We start from the raw sequence: 19,636 nt of genomic DNA on the forward strand, positions 1-19,636 counted from the left end.
AACAGTATAACACACATTCACATATAAATTATTTTAGTATTATATATGTTTCCGTTGCAACGCACGGGCACTCACCTAGTTTAAACTTATGAGCAATTGACCATCGCTCTGTTAAAATTCTTCGGCATAGCATCGGTGCACTGCTTCCTAGTCAGACATAGAAGAATCTAAAAAAAGGGATGCTAAAAAGAAAGAAAGAAAAATTAATAATCCTTTCCTTGATCGTACACACATACAAACTGCTTCAAGAAAGGCACGATCTTGACGGAGCGATCACCAGCCAGCCTACTTCTTATCCTTCACAATGGAGAGCTCTTCGAGCCAGTCCAGGATCCTGCTACGGCGGGCGACGCCCCGGCCGCGGCCGCACTTGGCGCCGTGCTTCTCCCTGCTCCGCCTCGCCGCCTCCGGCACGCGCGCGCGCACGGGCTCGATGATGGCGTCGGGCGAGCACTTGCAGCCGAGCCTGTCCCCGAACAGCGCCGCCAATCCAAGCTTCCTGTCGACGGCGGCGGCCACCTGTTCGAACCGCGCGCTCCTGCTGCCTCCGCCCCTCGCTGCGGCGGTGACCTTGGCATCGGCCGCGGGGCGCGGCGGCGGCGGAGGGTACACGTCCGGGGCGCCGACGACGCCGAGGCGGAAGCGAAACAGGCCCCACGCCGCCGCGGCGGGCTGCGCGGACCCGGTGCTGCGGCGCGGGCGCGCCGAGCGCAGCCGCGGCGACGGGCTCGGGTGCGCGTAGAACAGGCTGCTCGACAGCGAGCGCCGCGGCGGAGGCGCCCCGGCGCCGTGGTCGGAGGAGGCGCTCTTGGACGACTGGCTCCGGCTCACGCACCCGCTGCTGCTGCCGCTCGAGCTCGAGCTCGCGCTGCGGCTGCCGGACCGCGACACCAGGCCCACGGTGGAGGCCACTGACTCCGACCTCGGCAGCGTGGCGCCGTCGGCGGCCGCGGCCGAGGAGGCGCGGAGCGGGAGGAGCTTGCCCTGGCAGAAGACCTCGTCGGCCACGCACATGTCCGTCCCCGCGCTCTCTCCGGCCGGGACGATGCCGCCGGACGACAGGATGCAGAACTCGAAGTCGTCGGCCGAGTCCGAGGTGGGGCCGTCGGCCGAGTCCGAGGCGCGGCACTCTGTCTCTGCCATGGTCGGATTCTTTTCCTGGTCCAAGGAGAACGGGGAGAAGAAATGGTCAGGTTTTCGTTGTGTTCTGGTCTTCCTTTTGGCTTGTTCGGTTTTATATTGGAAGAAAAGAGGGGATGCAAATGCAGAGGGAGAGAGAGAGAGGTCATGGTCATGCGGTGGTCTCTTTCCGTCTTTCCTCTATGTCGTAGGGAGTAGGGACATCTCATGTCACTGCACTTGGCAGCCATTAGTTAAACCTCAAAACCACAAAGGCTGATTTTAGCTAGCTTTAAAATGACACTATTTTATCAGGTATCATGGATGTGAGTCGGAAAATGCACGTACGGGAAGAAGAACGTCGTAACAAATCGTGTCGACCAGTTAATTCCTATTATAAAAAATATATATATGGTAAAATACCAGCTTGCCAAAAAAACCATTCATATTTTTTTCTGCGTTTAAATGCATATTTCTCTTAGAGACAAGTTTCGAAGGTAAACAAAACTACACGTCAGATGAAGTATTTTCGGTCGACTAGTTTGTAACTCAGTAAAAACACTGCGGTAGATATATGTCCCTACACAACCACCCGTAAAAGAAAATCGGTTATGTTTGAAATATGTTTTCATTGGGAGCAGATCGTGGCCGTGAGGAAAACAAAAATGCTCATTACACCAAAGGTGTTGTTTGGTTCAGAAATGCAAATGAAAAACGTAAATGTAATCAATATACTACTCTGATGACGGTTCGATGACTCCTCGTTTCGTTTGGTCAGGCATTGGAATGGAACGAACAACAGTCGACAGCCTTAAGCCGTTAGCAAATGACTCTCACACGGTTAGTCCGTCGCTGGCGCCTGTGGCCCAATGCAAAAGTCTTAAGTGTGGCACGTACGTACGATCGAAATAGAGTCGTTGAGAATTGAGACATGTATACCAGATACCACAGTAGAAACGGGAAAAAAAACAGATGGCACATATACTGATACACACACAAATGGCAGTGATCTGAATGTGTAAACTTCTGTTTGTGTAACCGTCAACAACTTGAAGATTTGGATTTGCATGCCAAGTGGCCGTATGAAAAGGACCTATTGCAGAGCTAATGAGCGTATCACCCTTGCGTAAATCAAATCGCCCCGAAAGCGTCGCGTCCTGCTCCTGCTCGTATTGGTTTACTCCAACTGGCCGCTATTGAAAAAAAGACGACAACTTTTGTTTACTGAATTCGTACTGCCAGAAATATCCGATAGCTCAGATTGCACAAGTGTTTCTATCGAAGAACAATTTTAATTGATTAAAAGGAAATCCAGAATACATTTTTAATAAAAATTCAAATACTGATGCGCTCTACATCTCAATCTGTACGTGTCGTATCTATATCCGACCAGTGAACTGCAATGCATCAGGTTTATATCTACACCACCTCACTATGGATCGGTGTGTATCTACCAGGGCGTCAGCCTTTTATCTCGCAAAACTTTCTAGTACACAGCAGCCTATGGCTAAATCAGTGCCACCACAGATCCATACCATAGATCCTAAATCATAAAAGGAGGATGGAAGTGTGTGGGTTCGGGTTCCATGCATGGCCCCGCGTCCAGCTCGGTGGCTCTTCCACTCTTTACAGTGCACTATTGCAGGTGTCGCGGTAGGTCGTTGAAGTGGTCGGCGGCGAGATCGCAACGGCCCAGGTGACGTCGCTTTTGACTCGACAACTGGAGTACTGGACCGATCTGTGCTGCTTCTTTTTTCCTGCCTTCGTGACACGGTCCTACTAGTGCTAGTAGTGCTGTGTGCAATGCGGCTGTGCGGTGCGGGCATGAGTCATGGGTGCGCGACTTCTGTTCAGGTTCATCAGCCCATGTCCACGTCGTCGTCCGTCACGGACCTGTTTTTTTTTGTTTTGGAGAAAAAAAAAAGTTGTCCGTCACGCGTTTGTGTTTCCTCGCCTCGCTCGGCAGGGATTACCTTGCCACCAGTGGAGAGAGCCTTTTCCGGCTCACCCAACCGAAGCTAGCAATACAAAACCGCGTAAAATCAAGCCAGCAAATCAACGCCGTGTTTGTTTGTTTCACCGTGGAATATTCGAAATCTAATTTCGAAAATACAGTACGGATCCAAACGTCACTGATTTTCTGCGTTGGATTCTGTGCGTGAAGAAACAAAACCCTAGCTGACAAAGCAAGCAGCCTGCTAATCCCGCCTTGTCTTTTCAAGGCTGGAGAGCGAATTTTGGCTTGCTTGCCTGTGTTTGCCCAGCCAGGCAAGGGAGACGTCCCCGTAGGCCGTAATCTCTATCGCTTCCGCCTGCGGCAGCATTGGGCCGTTGACGGTTTTGTTTTTGTGTCGATGACGCCATTGACGAACGACACGAAGTTTTCTGTCTGCTCTTATTGATGGCCCAGTAGCATCGCTACGCGCGGTTGCGTGGGCTGGTGATCGGGCCTAGTGGTGCCACGCGACGCGAAGGCTGGCGTCCTGGTGTGGTGCATGCGAGACGGCCCGTAAAAGCGAAAGCACGTGGCCACGGTCGTCTCGGATCGGTCGCACACAAGCGGGCGAGACTGGGCAGTGGGCACTGGGCACGCACGACCTCTTCTAGTTCAAAATCCACGGCCATGGACGCGTCCCTAGCTGGCGTGGTTCTACGACGTGGACACATGGTAAACGTGCAGTGCCGCTATCCAACGAAACAATCATCGTTTCTAGAACTACAACTAGGGTGCTCCGTAGTCGACCGTTTTGTTTTTATTATATGCAAAAGACAGAGTCACAGAAACATCGCCGGCGGTGCTCCGCGCACAGAAGTTCCTCGCGTTCTTGTTTAGAAAACTGCAAGTTGAGATGGAGTTTGGACAAAGCAGAGCCTGAGCCGCTAGGACTAGGGCGCGCGATTCAAACGCACGAGCGCAAGTGTGTACCAGGCGGGATATATACGCCATCAGTCGAGTCATCTCAGAGATCGCCTTCCACTTTCCAAGAAAGCCTGTCCTGGCGACACTTCGCGTTCGCCTTCCTCGTGCTTCTTTTGACGCGATCACGCCGCTCTTCCACATTCAGGCCAGTACAGTAGTGCGACCAAGGTATAAGTAAGTAAGTAACCATGGATGGCTAGAAATACCGCTGTGTGTGTGTTACCAGATCTCAATTGGTCACAGGAAGATTCGTTCCATCCATTATCTACACCGACCGCACCCACCGGTACGTGGCTACAGCTCTCATCATTACAAGGAGAGGATCGTTACACATCGTGAATTCGTCATGGACCAAGACGACTACCTGTCGCTGTGCCTCGCGGCGGCGCTGGTCGCCGCGTCCCAACAGGCCGCCGGCGACGCGCCACCGTTACGCGCGAGGGCGGCGGCGTCCGAGCTCCGGCCGCTCCACTTCCGCTGCCCCATCTGCGGCAAGGCGTTCGCGTCGTACCAAGCGCTGGGCGGCCACAAGGCGAGCCACCGCAAGCCTGCTGCTGCGGCGGCGGCATACGATGGCAAGGCGCCATCATCGCCGTCGTCATCCGGCCAGCACCAGAAGGGAGCCGTGGCGGCCGGGATCGGCGGCGCCAGCGCCGGCGGGCGGCACGTCTGCACGGTGTGCCACAGGTACTTCGCCACAGGGCAGGCGCTCGGCGGCCACAAGAGGTTCCATTACCTGCACGGCCCGTCGGTGCCGGCCTCATCGCTGCCGCCCAGCACTGCAGGTGCTGCGGCCGGCGTGGGCTGGCTTGACCTCAACCTGACGCCCCTTGCGCCGGACGTTTCATTTGCCGGAGTCAGACGACGACGGGGCGAGGATGACGAGGTTCAGAGCCCATTGCCTTTGCCGGCCAAGAAGCATCGGGCGTCAACTTCTGCGTGAACTAACTCAAAAGCCATGCATATGCATGCATGCAGTAGTCGGGAGACGAAGCAGTGACTGCTGATCGAGCAGTGGCTAAATCGAATAAACATGGTAGATGCATCGTTGTACTCCAGTTGAGTTATATTCTAGGGAAAAAACATGCTACGGTTCTCATGCCTCTAGCACCAATAGTCCAATACCATACATGTCCATATATACCCTGCAAACTTTCTCTAGGGATTTGGAAAGCGGACAAATTCAGGAATATATATAACTTGTGCCTTTACAACTTGGTGGCGAACAAGACACTTCAAATGCAATCTTACTAAACACACATGGTGAGCAAGACACTATGTAGTCACTATCGGAATTTAGCTCTTTGCCGAGTGTAAAATAGCCTTTGCCGAGTGTCTTAGACACTCGGCAAAGAACGCGATTCCGGTAATGAGTTGTTGTGCAATGTCCCGTATATGAAAAAAATAGTTATGAAAACCTTCAATAGTCATGAGTGCATGTCTTCTAACGATTTTGGCGCTTAGTTTTCGCCGTTTAAGTTTGCGCTTTGTGTGTTCAGCAACTTGTTTTTGCTTAGTAGCAGCAGGCTGGAACTTGTGATGTTAGATGGCTGAGTGCGCAAATAGTTATGCAAACATTGGGGGAATGATTTTTTTCCTTTTTGTTATATAAAAAAACTCCCGACTCGTATCGTCATAAAAATCGTATGCAGCGGCCACTGGCCAGTGACAGATTTCTCCAAATCTGTCTACGCCTTTCGGACTCATCTCCAAAGCCAACACAGATTAGCCAGCCCCGCGCAACCAGGCCAGAACTGCACCGTCAACCGCAACTGGGCCTCCAAGCGGCTTGGAGCCCAGCACCCAAAATATCACTGGCCACCCGCTCCCACCCACCACCAGCACATCCAGGCCCAGCCGCGAGCGTCTGCCGTGCCATATCCTCTCGTCCCCACCGGGCACCGGCCGAAGAAGATAACCCCAAAACCCCGCCGGTCCCCACCGGCTACGCCATGGCCGAAATGCTCGCCCTTCCGCTGCCCCTCCGAGCTCCGGCGCCACCGCCGCGTCCTACAATTCCCAACCCCATCGTCACCCATCGCCAACCTCACACACCGTCCTCCTCCCCTCCTCGCCTCTTCTCCCCGAACTCCCTCCTCTCCACTTCCCGCCCCACTCCAGCCTCATCCTCCCGCAAACCGCGCCTCGGCCGCCCGCTCGACACCTTCCGCGGCGAACAGCCGTGGCACCTGCCTCCGTCCCTGTCCCTCCCCGCCCGCCGCGCGCTCCTCGCCCTGCTCGCCGACCCGGCGGAACACGCTTCCCCGCGCGACGTCCTCTCGGCGCTCCCGGAGACCGATCTCCCCGCCGTCGTGAACACGCTCGCCTCCCGAGGGGGCCACCCCGGCATCGCTGTCGCCGTGGTCCGCGCCGCGCGGGACCTCCACGGTGACCGCGCTCTCCATCACCCGCGCGTGCTGCCTACTGCCATCCGCGTGTTTGCGCGCGCCGGCTGCCTCGCCGAGGCCTCTGCTATCCTCGAGGCCGCGCCGGCGCCCGACGCCAGCGCATACACTGCGCTCGTGTCCGCGTTCTCCCGCGCCGGGAGGTTCCGGGACGCGGTCGCCGTGTTCCAGCGCATGGTGGATGGAGGCGTGCAGCCCGCGCTCGTCACCTACAACGTTGTGTTCCATGCCTACTCCAAGATGTCTGTCCCGTGGAAAGAGGTCGTGGCGCTCGTGGACTCAATGAAGGAGGACGGCATTGAGCGGGACAGGTATACGTACAACACGCTCATTAGTTGTTGCCGTCGAAGGGGGCTTCACAGGGAGGCAGCGCAGGTGTTCGATGAGATGAAGGCTGCTGGATTCGAACCTGACAAGGTCACATTCAATTCCCTGCTGGATGTATATGGTAAGGCGCGGAAGCATGAGGAGGCAATTGGGGTGCTAAAGAGGATGGAGAATGCCGGATGTACACCCAGCGTGGTGACCTACAACTCGCTCATCTCGGCTTATGTGAAGGATGGGTTGTTAGAAGAGGCTCTGGAGCTAAAACAGGAGATGGAGTTCAGGGGTATGAAGCCGGATGTGGTTACATACACGACATTGATCTCTGGCCTTGACAGAGTTGGCAAAATTGACGCAGCACTTGCTACATACAGTGAAATGGTGAGGAACGGATGTAGCCCGAACTTATGCACCTATAATGCATTGATCAAGTTGCACGGGGTGAGGGGGAAATTCACAGAGATGATGGCTGTCTTTGATGACCTCAGGTCTGCTGGGTATGTGCCAGATGTTGTCACCTGGAACACGCTCTTGTCCGTGTTTGGGCAGAATGGTCTAGATTCTGAGGTTTCAGGGGTGTTCAAGGAGATGAAGAAAGCTGGCTATATCCCTGAGAGGGACACATATGTTTCACTAATTAGTTCATATAGTCGATGTGGTTTGTTTGATCAAGCAATGGAGATATACAAGAGGATGATAGAAGCCGGTATATATCCAGATATTTCGACTTATAATGCTGTTCTATCTGCATTGGCTCGTGGTGGTCGCTGGGAACAAGCAGAAAAGTTGTTTGCTGAGATGGTGGATCGAGATTGTAAGCCAGATGAGCTCAGTTATTCCTCATTGCTTCATGCATATGCTAATGCTAAGAAGTTGGACAAAATGAAAACTTTATCAGAAGATATATATGCAGAGAGGATTGAACGACACAACTGGCTAGTAAAAACATTGGTCCTGGTCAATAACAAAGTTAATAATTTACCTGAGACAGAAAAGGCGTTTCAGGAACTGAGGAGGCGGCGTTGCTCCCTGGACATTAATGTTCTTAACGCCATGGTATCCATATACGGGAAAAATAAGATGGTTAAGAAGGTGGAGGAGGTCCTTTCACTCATGATGGAGAATTCTATCAACCACAGTGCTGCAACCTATAATAGTTTGATGCATATGTATTCTCGTTTAGGTGATTGTGAAAAGTGTGAATCAATCCTCACTGAGATCAAGTCAAGTGGCATGCGCCCTGATAGATACTCTTATAACACTGTGATATATGCATATGGAAGAAAAGGACAGATGAAAGAAGCCTCAAGGTTGTTCTCTGAAATGAAATGTTCAGGCGTGAAACCAGATATTGTAACATACAATATTTTCATCAAGAGCTATGTTGCCAACATAATGTTTGAAGAAGCTATTGATTTAGTACGCTATTTGGTTACACAAGGTTGCAGGCCAAATGAGAGAACTTTCAATTCAATACTGCAGGGCTACTCTAGACATGGAAGGATGGTAGAGGCGAAATCATTCCTTAGCAACCTTCCTAAGATTTATCCTGGAATATCGAAACAAGAAAAACAACGACTGTCGGAACTGCTGGCAAAACACACTTCGTAAGATGGTTGATATTATAAGAACCAAACCCTTTTTGTGAGCATGATAGGTAGGTAATACTAAGACTGAATTTTTAGTTGTCCTTAGCAGCATGCACATTAGAGTGGACTTGTACAGATTACATATGTTCTGGTTCTGAAAAAGAATTGAAAGAAGCCATTAATTACATACAGTTCTCTGCTAAATCTGCAGTCTGCATAACAAATGAGCCACCTTGTTTTTGTAATGGCATTTTACATTTTGAACCTGATCTGTTGGAGGTTTTGCCTATTGAGCATTGTCTTTATGTGCTGATATAGCGAAAGGGCCTCTAGCTGAGTTGGTTAGGTGGTCTGAGTAGCACTCATCAGGTCCTGGGTTCGACTCCCCGTGGGAGCGAATTTCAGGCTGTGGTTAAAAAAATCCCCTCGTCTGTCCCACGCCAAAGCACAGGTCTAAGGCTCAGCCCCGGTCGTGGTCGTTCTCACATGGGCTTCGATGCCGCTGTGTATGGGTGGGGCAGGGTTCGGGGGTTTTCTTGACCTGTGTGAGAAGGTCTTCTTCTTAATACAATACCCGAGGGCTGTCTTACCCCCCGCAGGTCAAGTTTTTTTTTATGTGCTGATATCTGGCGTTTTATTTTTTTATAGAGGAGCATCTCAAATTTAGGGTACCTAGTCTAATTTGTATGTGATGTGTGTTCCTGAATTGTTTTATGGTTTTATCTCTCTTTTCATTTGCTGAAAATATTAAATGGTGTTTGCATTCTGATGGAAAAGTAAAAACGAGTTTTAGGTGCTACATCTAATTTTCTATTTCAATGAAGTTATCATAAAAGTTCTGTATGTCTCTGATTTTGTATTTCAATGAACTTATCATAAAAATGTGTTTATGGTGCTACATTTGACGGACTGTACCACTTGTAACCCTTTAGTTGACTTACTTTGTTTTATACATCTGATTTTTCATTTGTGGATGCCTGAGTGGTTACTATTAGATCTGCATGATTGTCAGCAACTTCTCTCTCTCTCTCTCTCTATCTATCTCTATCTCTATCTCTATCTCTATCTCTCTCTCTCTCTCCACATTTCAGTGCAGTGGACAGAGATGATCGTCTATTGGAGCTGTTTGGATCCCTGTCTGGTAGACATTGTTTTCGGTGACAGCTTTATTTCTCGGTATATGAAGTCATGGACCTGTATTTAGGGGTGGTAACGGGCCATTTAATTTAGCCTAGCAAATTTAAGGATCGGATCAAGTTAAGGCCGGATCATAAAACAATATAATTTTGAACTAACAAAATTAAGGGCCTTATTAGTTTGTGAAGCAAGTATTAGGGCCATGATCCATTACCACCCCTACCTGTATTAAGTAAAGGTAGGAGCCTCAGCATTTTTGTATGTTTAAATAGTTTTATCAGAGATTACTGGTTGCTGAGGAACCTTTTGTGATGATAGTTGATATCCTCACTGCCAGCTGATGCCCACCTGCGTGCAATGAAACCTGAGTGAAACCGCAGGCACTAGCAATTATGAGGCCTTGTATTAGGTCACATTTTGTGAAAAATATATTTCTCGGATGTTGCACGCACATTTTAACTTGCGCCGCCAATGACTAATCTCGTTTGCCATAGTTTTGTCAGTTTTGAATATGTTTTAATCTAGCATGCTTCTTTCCATGACTATTTTAGTTAATTATTTATTTTTAAGTGATGATGCATTTATAAGTTCTGATCTCAAGTACAAATCATAGCATCAGTCTGAATAGTATCACCAGTACCAATTAGTTACTCTTTCCATCCCAAAATAAATGTACATTACGCTTTTGAGGAGTCAAACTCTTTTAAGTTTGACTGGTTATGTAGAAAATTGTATCAATGATTGTATCTTCAAATAAGTTTCTCATGAAAGTACTTTCCACAATCTACATCATGATGCTTCATCATGAATATTAGTACTTTTGTATGCATATTTGTTCACACATAAAATGGTTTGGCGGCTCCTCAAAAAGTGAGATCTGCATGACCCTATGGAGTACCTTGTTACAACTTACAGTATCTTAAATCATGGTCTAGAGTTATTCTCTTATATGAATATTGAATAGCATATGCCTTGTCTGCTCCAAGATAGACCGTTTTTATTAGTGATAGACTGATAGTGTTTGAACTATACAGTGGCATGCTTACAACATTTATATTTTCTACTTTGAAAGTTCCGCACATCTTTAGTTAATGTATGGATTGGGGGACTGCACCACTTAACCTTTGAGTTGACTTTGCTGTAGATCTGTGTTTTCATTTGTGGGATTGTCTGAACTATCATTATTAGGTCTGCATGATTTATTCTATTAACATGTGGTGGTATTTTTCTTCATATCTATTGCATGCGAAGGTTGATTCTTTTCCATGGGAGCTCCGTGTAAACACAGCATGAATATGTTGTTCCCAAAGATAAGTGGCAATGCATCATTTTAAAAAGATGCACATTGGTTTGTAGGCGCAAGCGCAAGAAGCCATGAACCTGTGCGAAGTCAAGGTAAGAGGTTCGGCACTATTGTGTTCTGATTTTATACACTGTACTCATTGGAAGTCCGTTGTTTCGTTTTTCTTGGTGTTATCCTTGTATTACGATTTTCTTCATTTTTTTAAATGGTTTCTCGAATATTTTCATCCTTGTTGCCGAGGATCCCGTTTGGGACGATAGTTGGTTTCCATATTGCCAGCTGGTGCCAGTATGGTTACCGTGAAATCTGAGTGAGAGCACACCGTCCGCATCTTCCATCAGCTGGCACATCGCAAAATTGTATACTGTTTTGCTCTTGGGTGTTGCATTGCATGTATAGTTTTAGCTTGAGCGGTTGATTGGCCATTCGCATACGGTGACAAGGCAGGTAGGCATTAGGTATCGTTTCCCGTGCTGTTCTAAGTTGTGTGAGTAGGCTGCGTTGCTTCTTTGTTTTTGTCTAGCCTTGCTTTCTTTCCATGCCTGTGCATAGTTATTTCTTTTTCAGGTCAGCATTCATTGTACACGTTCCATCTCGTGTACATTGTACTTATTACTCCCCCCTGTCCCCGAAGAATCTCGTGTACTTTGGATTGACCTTAACATGAGCAAGATGAAGTTGGTTTATTTACCGGCCGTTACACCAACGTTTCACTTACATTCGCGTGGTGTGCAGTCAGTATATCGGATGAGGAGTTGAGGACATCAACTTTTTTTTGCGGCAGGTACGTATGTAGTTGGTAATACAGATTACAGTGACTCAGTTAATGTCGATGTACCGGATCATGTGTTCCTTACTTTTGCAATAGTGCTCGATCGTTCCGATCAACTTTTGCGTGCATCTCGAACGAAAGACAAGTGATGTAGTCCCTCCAATTCTTTTTTATTTATCGCGGTTTAGTTTAAAAATGAACTAGATTCAAGAACGGATTTAGTAGTTGGCAAGCATGAAAGTGTTCAGACGTTTTTTCTGCTGGTAAGTTTTTTTAACGCGGCCCATGCTTCGGTTTGCTTTGCGTGCGCAATTGCAACCGAAAGGTAGTCCTGGATCATGCAGTGCCGCGCTGTCCATTGCGTGCTGGCTTGTGCTGCCCCTAGCTCCCTGCTGGTGCCTAGTATTAAACAGTATAGGTTGTCTAGGGGGGCATCTTTGTTGCCGTCTCAGATGATGGCGCTCGAATTCCATGGTGTTGGGCATCTACCCCTCTGGAATCATGAGATCTGCTGCTGGGTTCCAGCTTTCTGGGGTGCCATCTTTTTTTTTGGCTAGGGAATTTTCAGAAAGCAACGAAGCATCTCAGTGAAACGCGACCGATAATAAGCAACTAGAGTTGTTTTGGTCCACGCTGGTGGATGCTGATGACGGGATACGGTTGCAGGCTGCCAAGTTACTGGAGCTGCACACACATCCCCTCTTCGTCGCGGCGGATGAACAATAATGGTCGCCTCGAACGATTTGTTAACGAGGCGCCGACACCGGTGGTCGGGCCATCAATGATTTTGTGTATGGCTCCCGTGACAGAAGGAACGCGCGCACAGGAAGGAAGGGCCGGAGAGACGAGAACCAAGCATCCATCTGATCAGCTGGTAAAGTAAGCGCGGAGTACTATTATCTATCTGCAGACTGCAGGTAGCGTCGCGGAGTCCAGCGCAGGGTGGGTGGGGATCCCGGCGTTCGTGGTACTGTCACGGGCGGGATTCGCATGGATCCGATGTGCCAGGGGGGAGCTGCTCGGACGGACGTCCTGAACAAATGGAGCTGGATCCGATCCAAGTTGCAGCCGAGGACCGCGTGAATCGATCAGTGTCGACAATGGCGGCCCACGGGTTTCCATTTCGGCCGACGTAAATGGGGTGCACCTACACACGCCTCTCCTCGCACCGTGCGTGCATAGACGGCGCTACGACAGCTGCGTTCGGTTGGTTGCGCGTAGTAGTAGTAGGTGAAAAGTCACTGTAGACTCGTAGAGCAGAAATATACTACCTCCGTTTCTTTTTATTAGTCGCTGGATAGTGCAAAATTACACTATCCAGCGACTAATAAAAAGAAACGGAGGGAGTATTAGTATTGTATATGATATGACACGCGTCGTGTGGCGTGGTGACAACCGTCGGCGCTGGCCCGTTGTGCACGCCATCGTTCTCGTATGATTTGGTATGGTGCGGCGCACGAAGAGGCTTGGAATACACGCCTGTTACGCCAGCTATTCGGCTTTTATTATTGGTTTTCTCCAAATTCGTCCCAGTCACCGACTCGCTCACATCACCCGTTTTAAGTGCCTCGATGATGTTTTGCAAGAGAGGAACCGGTGTACCGTGTACGCGTTCAGAAACAAGTAGGGAATAATGGCGAAGTATACGTAGTACCAGCTGCTTCATCACACGCGCCGGCGCTGTAGATAGCAACATCTGCCACCAAGCGGTAGGTGGATCAGATCAGTGTTATTTGGCCGCAAAGGCGCAATATGGCAGATGCATTCCGTAGCCCCGACCGCGAGCGAGCATCGCGACATGTAGCTACAGTGTCTCGTCCAAACAAGCAAAGCAAAAAAGGCAACGCCAATCAACAACAGGCACATCCCAACAAACGCATCCATCTTGCCAGCGGGGTGCCAGGGCGCTCAGGACAGGGACACATGAACAAAGTCGTGTGTGTGGCTCATGCATGGATGGGGACCATACAAACAACGGCAATAAAATAAATATATAAAATAAAGCATCTCAATGGGGTCGCAATATAGTACAGCAAAAAAAAAACAAAAGGAAGATAGAAGAGAAAGAATCCGAGGCGACGGTGGTACGTCCGCACCGCACGTACCACCCGCCACCGAACGTGAGTGGTACTGCACTACAACTACACCGGCCAAGAATACAGCGCGGCGCCGCGCACCGGCTGCATCCGCGTCACCAATTCCTGTCGTCGTCCGTCCCGGCGGTGCGGTGCGGCCGTGCAGGCGCCACCCGCTCGCGCGCCCGTGCCTAGGCGAGCAGGGCCACGAGGCCCAGCGCGGCCGCCATGATTCCGCCTGCCACGGTCCTTCCAGCGCCCTGCAGGTTCACCAAGAACGAGGCCCTCGTCAGTCAGCAACGTAGCCATGTCACGTGACCCTGCCCTGTAGCAGTGTCTGTAGCTAACAGTACAGCTGTATACTACAACAGTTCTACCCTTGCGCCTGTAGCAGTAGTAGTAGTACTACTATTTGTATACTACTTGCATTGTTGCCTGACTTTCTGTGCACATGGGGGCCTACAAGTACCTAATAATAGTTTGATGGTGGTTGATTAGTGCTGGCTGTTATTTTAGTGTGCAAAGATGCTTCCAGAATGCAGGGTTATTTACTGGCTCTGTACTGTAGTACACATACACGCACTGTGTGAATCCCATTTTGCACTGTACGACGTACGTGCTGTACAGTACATGATGCAAGTAATACTTAAATGGTGACAGCCTCAAAATGCCGCATTATTTAACAATGTCCGTGACGCGATGCGCTGAAAGCACATGCGTCCCTGCCCGACATGTCGGTGCAGATCGGATCTACTATATAATTCACGCGCTCATTATGGTCACGGCTCACAGGTTAGGTGCTGCTGCTCGTACCATACAATACAAGACAATCAATTGTCAAATCGATTGAGCGTGAGTGCGCATTCATTCTCAGATAAAGAATTGATGAGTGTGGCCGTAGAATAACGACACGGTCAGATGTGGTTTGGTGCCATTCTAACAACGGTGTTAATTTTCGCTCTTTAATAACATCAAAGCAAAACGAGCAGAGCAGTTGTTGTTTGATGAGAGCACGGAATCGTAATTCAGGCACGCAATCGCAATGGGGTTCAAATGGAAATTGGAAAAAGCAGAGCAGACACACGTACCGCGGTGTCGGCGGCCACGCCATCGCCGACCGGGCCGGGTGCGTCGGCTTCGCTGGCCGAAGGTGCCTTAGCCTTGGAGCGCTTGGTGCTGGTGGGTGCCTCGGCGACGGGGGCTGGAGCCGGGGCCTTGGACTTCTTCTTCTTGTTCTTGGACGACGAGGAGGGCTTCTTCTTCTTCTTGGACGGCGCGGGCGCGGGGACCTCGGCGGGCTTGGTGGGCGGGGAGGCGGGGGCGGGGGCGGGAGGCGAGGCGGCGGGCGGCAGCTCGGCCACCGGCGGGGTGGCCTTGGCCTTGGGCGACGGGGCGGGAGGGGACGCCTTGGGGGCGGACTTGGGCGGCGCCGCGGCGGGTGCCAGGGTGGCCGGGGTAGTGGGCGCCGCAGCGACGGGCGCGGGGGTGGCCGGCGTGGTGGGCGGCGCGGCGGCCGGGGCCAGGGTGGCTGGGGTGGTGGGCGGCGCGGCGGCGGGCGCGGGCGACTTCTTGGTCGGGGTCGCCGGCGGGGTGGTGGCGGCGGCCGGCGCGGCGGCCGGGGCTGTCGTGGACTTCTGCGCTGCGGCTGAGTGCGCGGCCACGAGGCAGAGCAGCACCAGGCAGAGAGCGCCGGCGCGCGCCATTGCTGCTGCTGCGGAGGCGGCGGTGTGCGGCGTGTGCTCTGTTGCTGTGCGCTGCTCCGGGTGCTTCTGGCTCGGCGGTTGGAGTGGCAGAGACGGGTGCAGAGAGAGGGGGGATAAATAGCAGCGGCAGCCGGCAGGGAAAGAAAGCGAAGGGGGAGGCCAGCCAGGAGAAGCGGCGGGAGATGCCGCGGCGGCATTTCACAACTGGCGGTGGGCCCGCGGGACCATGTGGAGGGTACGGGCGCCCGCGCCTGTTGGTGGCACGCGTTCACGTGGGTCGATGGGCCGATGAGTTGTGTTCGTGCTGTGCCTGTGCCTGTGCGGGGCGGGGCACCAACTATGGTTTGTTGTAGGAGGCGGAGCCGCGTTAGTTGGGGCAGTCGGTGCAGCGGACACGCACGCGTCGGGATGCAGCGGCGTCCGAGGCCCAGATAGGACTGGCGGGAGCTGGGCCCGTTGGCCCGTTTGCTGCTCGGACCGAATGGAATCGGAATTAAGACGGCTTTGCTGGTATTATTTGTTAGGGTTTTGTATAAAAAAGTTAGATGATGCAGCCTAGACTAGAAAATCTTCCGGGTTGTTTTTGATCGGTGACCAACTGTAGCTTTGTTTGTATCCGTACTAAGCAAGTTCTTCTGACTGAACTATTGAGAGATTAGATTCTCAGTTTAACATATTATATTTATAAATATTTTTATAGTCAGTGGCCTGCCATGTTTACGCTTTTGTTTTTTAAGAACTATAGACTTCGTATACTCTAAGGCCAATTTCGATCCTTTAAATTGATTCCATTCTTATAGTCCTAATTTAGACACATATCAATTAGACCAGTATAAATTATATGGAATATATTTATATCCTATTGTCCATATATAATTATATACGGTCATCCAGGATCCAATTTTTGAACTACCTGCTCTTGTTCCACCAATAGTGCAAGACACTGTAGTGACAACACATATTGTCAATTCTGCTTTGGCGAAAATGAATGAGCATGAGGAGTCTATCCTTCAAGATCCTATAGAACATCCTCAAATAGTAGATGCCGCAAATGTAGAGGCCCCAAGAAGGCCTCAAATAGTTAGAAGATTAGTTATTTCTAATGATAATGAGGTGTATAACACTTAAGAACTACAAGTGGGGGGATGACCCCACCTCATTTAAAGAAAATGTTAAGAACAATTGTGTATAAAGTTTAAGAATGGAAAGTATATCTTTTGTATTCCTGTATGTGGATGATATCTTACTTGCCAGTAGTGATGTTAGTCTAACAAAGAAGTTTTTGTCCTCAAAATTTGACACGAAATACCTTGATAAAGCGTGCTTTATTTTTGTCATAAAAATTCATCGATATAGAACAAAAGAGGGTATTAGGACTGTCATAAAAGTCATACATAGAATAGGTTTTAAAGAAATTCCGTATGCACAAATGTAGTGCATCACCTGCACTGATAGCCAAGGTGATAGATATGGGGATTTTCAATGCCTCAGGAACCAGTAGTAGCTCAATCAAATGAAAGTGGTTATTTATGCTTCTGTCGTGGGAAGCCTACAATATGCTCAAGTGTGTACGTGCCCTGACTTAGCCTTTGTTACCGAGTTGCTTGACAGATTTCAAAGTAATCTAGAGAATGAACAATGAGAATTGGTAAAGAAAGTCTTACAATATTTGTAAGGCGTGAAAGGCCTCATGATGACATATAGAATAACATATTCATTCTAAATAGTGGGGTACTCATATTCTAACTATGCAGTAGATGATAGAAATTCCATGTCAAGATATGTGTTTACTCTCACAGGAAAAGTTATTTCATGGAAAACCTCAAAACAAACCATGACTACATCGTCCATAATATATATCGAGTTTGTAGCTTGTTATGAGGCCTCGGGGCAGGTGAAATGGTTAGAGCAGTTCATAACCAGTTTAAAGGTGGTTGACATCATACATAAAACACTAACATTATACTGTGATAATAATCAAGCAGTACAACATGCTCACAATAAATAGGTGAAGGGGAAGAATGTTGGACTGATGTCCACCACGATCAGCCAGCGGCCATCTTAGGCCTTTGATCCGCGCCGTGATCGTGGGCGCTTAACCTTACATGGTTGGTGGGGCCCGTCACACTGCGCTATAAATAAATAGGTGGGACCGGCAGATCAAGACACGTCGTTCGCCTGAGCCGCATTTCACGACTATAAAACCCTAACATCCAGGGGCGTATCCAGGGGTGGGGCAATGGGGGCCATGGCCCCACCTCAATTTTTTGTAATCTTTTATACCTAAGTTTAGATATACAATAAAATAATCAAATTTTTATATAGTAAGTTGGACCAATTTAATAAAAACTAGACTTTGATCTAATTTTTCTCGACCCTCCACTGCTCATCCCACTCCTTACCTGAGTCGTTCGATTCCTTCCTCAAGCGCTAGCTCACTCACGGTTCGCTCGCTCCTTCGGTCATCGAATGATCAGTTGGACGACCTAACTCGCCCGCTACCAGTGCCACCTTACCTCCTCGTCACTTGTTAGCTTGTCGCCTCATGCTTTGTCTGAGTACTCTAATATTCACCCCAACCCACATGTATTGAGGCGGATTGGGGTGTAAGTTAAACTAATTGAAAGGGAACTAGGCTTACACCTAGTTCCTAAATAGTTTTGGTGGTTGAATCGCCCAACACAAACAATTGGACTAACTAGTTTGCTCTAAGATTATGTGTTCTACAGGTGCCAAAGGTTCATCTATAACTATACTAAATCGACTGTCCGGAATACCGTAGATTATTCCGGACAGGAGAAGCTTTTTGGAAAAACAGGCCAAGCGCGGACCGTCCGGGCCCCTGCGGCGGACCGTCCGCGACACCAGGATACCCTTCGGACAGAACCAATGCAAAAACACAAGTTTCCACTACGGACTGTCCGGAGGAAAAGCAAAGACAGTCCGAGCCCTCGCGCGGACCGTCCGGCCTCAGGCGCGGACCGTCCGGTCGGTAAGAAACCGAAAAACCCGAAGGTGACGGGTTCAGAGAAATGAATTATAGGGGGCCTCGCGGACCGTCCGGGGTGCACGACCGGACCGTCCGCGACTGGCTCTGTCTGACATCTGACGACGCATTAAATGCAATATAGCCGTTGATATAGCCGTTACTGCTGACCGTTGCATTTTCAGCCGTTGATCTACAGGGGCGGACCGTCCGGACCTGGCTCGCGGACCGTCCGCGCTCAGCAGAATGGCCCAACGGCTAGGAAGTGGTTGGTGGCTATAAATACAACCCCAACCACCTCCATTCACATCATCCAAGCATTCCAACCTTCTACATTCAATACAAGAGCTAGCAATCCATTCCAAGACACATTCAAAGCCTCCATCTCTCCAAGTTTCACAATTGAGAAAAGAGATCATTAGTGATTAGTGACTTGAGAGAGAAAGTGATCCGTGTGTTATTTGTCGCTCTTGTTGCTTGGCTTTTTCAATCGTGCTTTCTTGATTCTTTCATTGCGATCAAACTCACTTGTAATTGAGGCAAGAGACACCAATCTTGTGGTGATCCTTGTAGGAACTTTGTGTTCCAAGTGATTGAGAAAAGAAAGCTCACTCGGTCTGAGGGACCGTTTGAGAGAGGGAAGGGTTGAAAGAGACCCGGCCTTTGTGGCCTCCTCAACGGGGAGTAGGTTTGCGAAAACCGAACCTCGGTAAAACAAATCCGCGTGTCACACTCCTTATTTGGTTACGATTTGTTTTGCACCCTCTTTCACGGACTCGTTTATATTTCTAACGCTAACCCGGCTTGTAGTTGTGTTTATATTTGTAAATTTCAGTTTCGCCCTATTCACCCCCCCCCCCTCTAGGCGACTTTCAATTGGTATCAAAGCCCGGTGCTTCATTAGAGCCTAACCGCTCGAAGTGATGTCGGGAGATCACGCCAAGAAGGAGATGGAGACCGGCGAAAAGCCCACTACAAGCCATGGGAGCACTTCATCGGAAGAGTCCCGCACCAAGAGGAAGGAGAAGAAGAAGATCTCCTCCAACAAAGGGAAGGAGAAGAAATCTTCTTCTCACCACAAAGAGAAGAAGGAAAAATCTTCTTCCCACAAGCCGCATCGGAGTGGGGACAAGAAGAAAAGAATGAGGAAGGTGGTCTACTACGAGACCGATTCTTCATCGGCATCCACATCCGGCTCCGACGCGGCATCCGTCACTTCTAAGCGCCAAGAGCGCAAGAAGTATAGTAAGATCCCCCTACGCTACCCTCGCATTTCCAAACATACACCTTTACTTTCCGTCCC

General features: G+C 49.7%; 4 protein-coding genes across 5 annotated transcripts; 2 read left to right on the forward strand and 2 right to left on the reverse strand.

Annotated features, from left to right (window-relative positions):
- Positions 1–22: 22 nt before the first annotated feature.
- LOC103633380 (putative protein TPRXL) lies at positions 23–1,467 on the reverse strand. Its single transcript, XM_008655083.4, has one exon. It carries the CDS (start codon positions 1,141–1,143, stop codon positions 286–288), a length of 858 nt encoding a protein of 285 aa, XP_008653305.1. The 5' UTR covers positions 1,144–1,467; the 3' UTR covers positions 23–285.
- Positions 1,468–4,115: 2,648 nt separating this feature from the next.
- LOC118472999 (zinc finger protein 36) lies at positions 4,116–5,268 on the forward strand. The gene has a single exon (XM_035961140.1). It carries the CDS (start codon positions 4,386–4,388, stop codon positions 4,980–4,982), a length of 597 nt encoding a protein of 198 aa, XP_035817033.1. The 5' UTR covers positions 4,116–4,385; the 3' UTR covers positions 4,983–5,268.
- A 654-nt stretch (positions 5,269–5,922) lies between these two features.
- Positions 5,923–13,613, forward strand: LOC103633383 (pentatricopeptide repeat-containing protein). 2 transcript variants are annotated; one of them, XM_035961142.1, is made up of 4 exons: positions 5,923–8,425; positions 10,746–10,889; positions 11,365–11,581; positions 12,236–13,613. In XM_035961142.1, exon 1 carries the CDS (start codon positions 5,992–5,994, stop codon positions 8,377–8,379), a length of 2,388 nt encoding a protein of 795 aa, XP_035817035.1. In that variant the 5' UTR covers positions 5,923–5,991; the 3' UTR covers positions 8,380–8,425; positions 10,746–10,889; positions 11,365–11,581; positions 12,236–13,613. The 2 variants fall into 2 exon arrangements, with proteins under 2 accessions (XP_035817035.1, XP_035817034.1); XM_035961141.1 differs by having other exon boundaries at positions 10,746–11,581.
- On the reverse strand, positions 13,605–15,378 carry LOC100281910 (uncharacterized). The gene is made up of 2 exons (NM_001154829.2): positions 14,733–15,378; positions 13,605–13,904 (listed from the first exon to the last, which is right to left on the reverse strand). The coding sequence occupies exons 1-2, from the start codon at positions 15,345–15,347 to the stop codon at positions 13,836–13,838; spliced, it is 684 nt and encodes a 227-aa protein (NP_001148301.2). The 5' UTR covers positions 15,348–15,378; the 3' UTR covers positions 13,605–13,835.
- Positions 15,379–19,636: the final 4,258 nt, after the last annotated feature.

This window comes from Zea mays, chromosome 7 (assembly GCF_902167145.1).
Source record: "Zea mays cultivar B73 chromosome 7, Zm-B73-REFERENCE-NAM-5.0, whole genome shotgun sequence".
In the NCBI taxonomy this organism is placed as follows: domain Eukaryota; kingdom Viridiplantae; phylum Streptophyta; class Magnoliopsida; order Poales; family Poaceae; genus Zea; species Zea mays.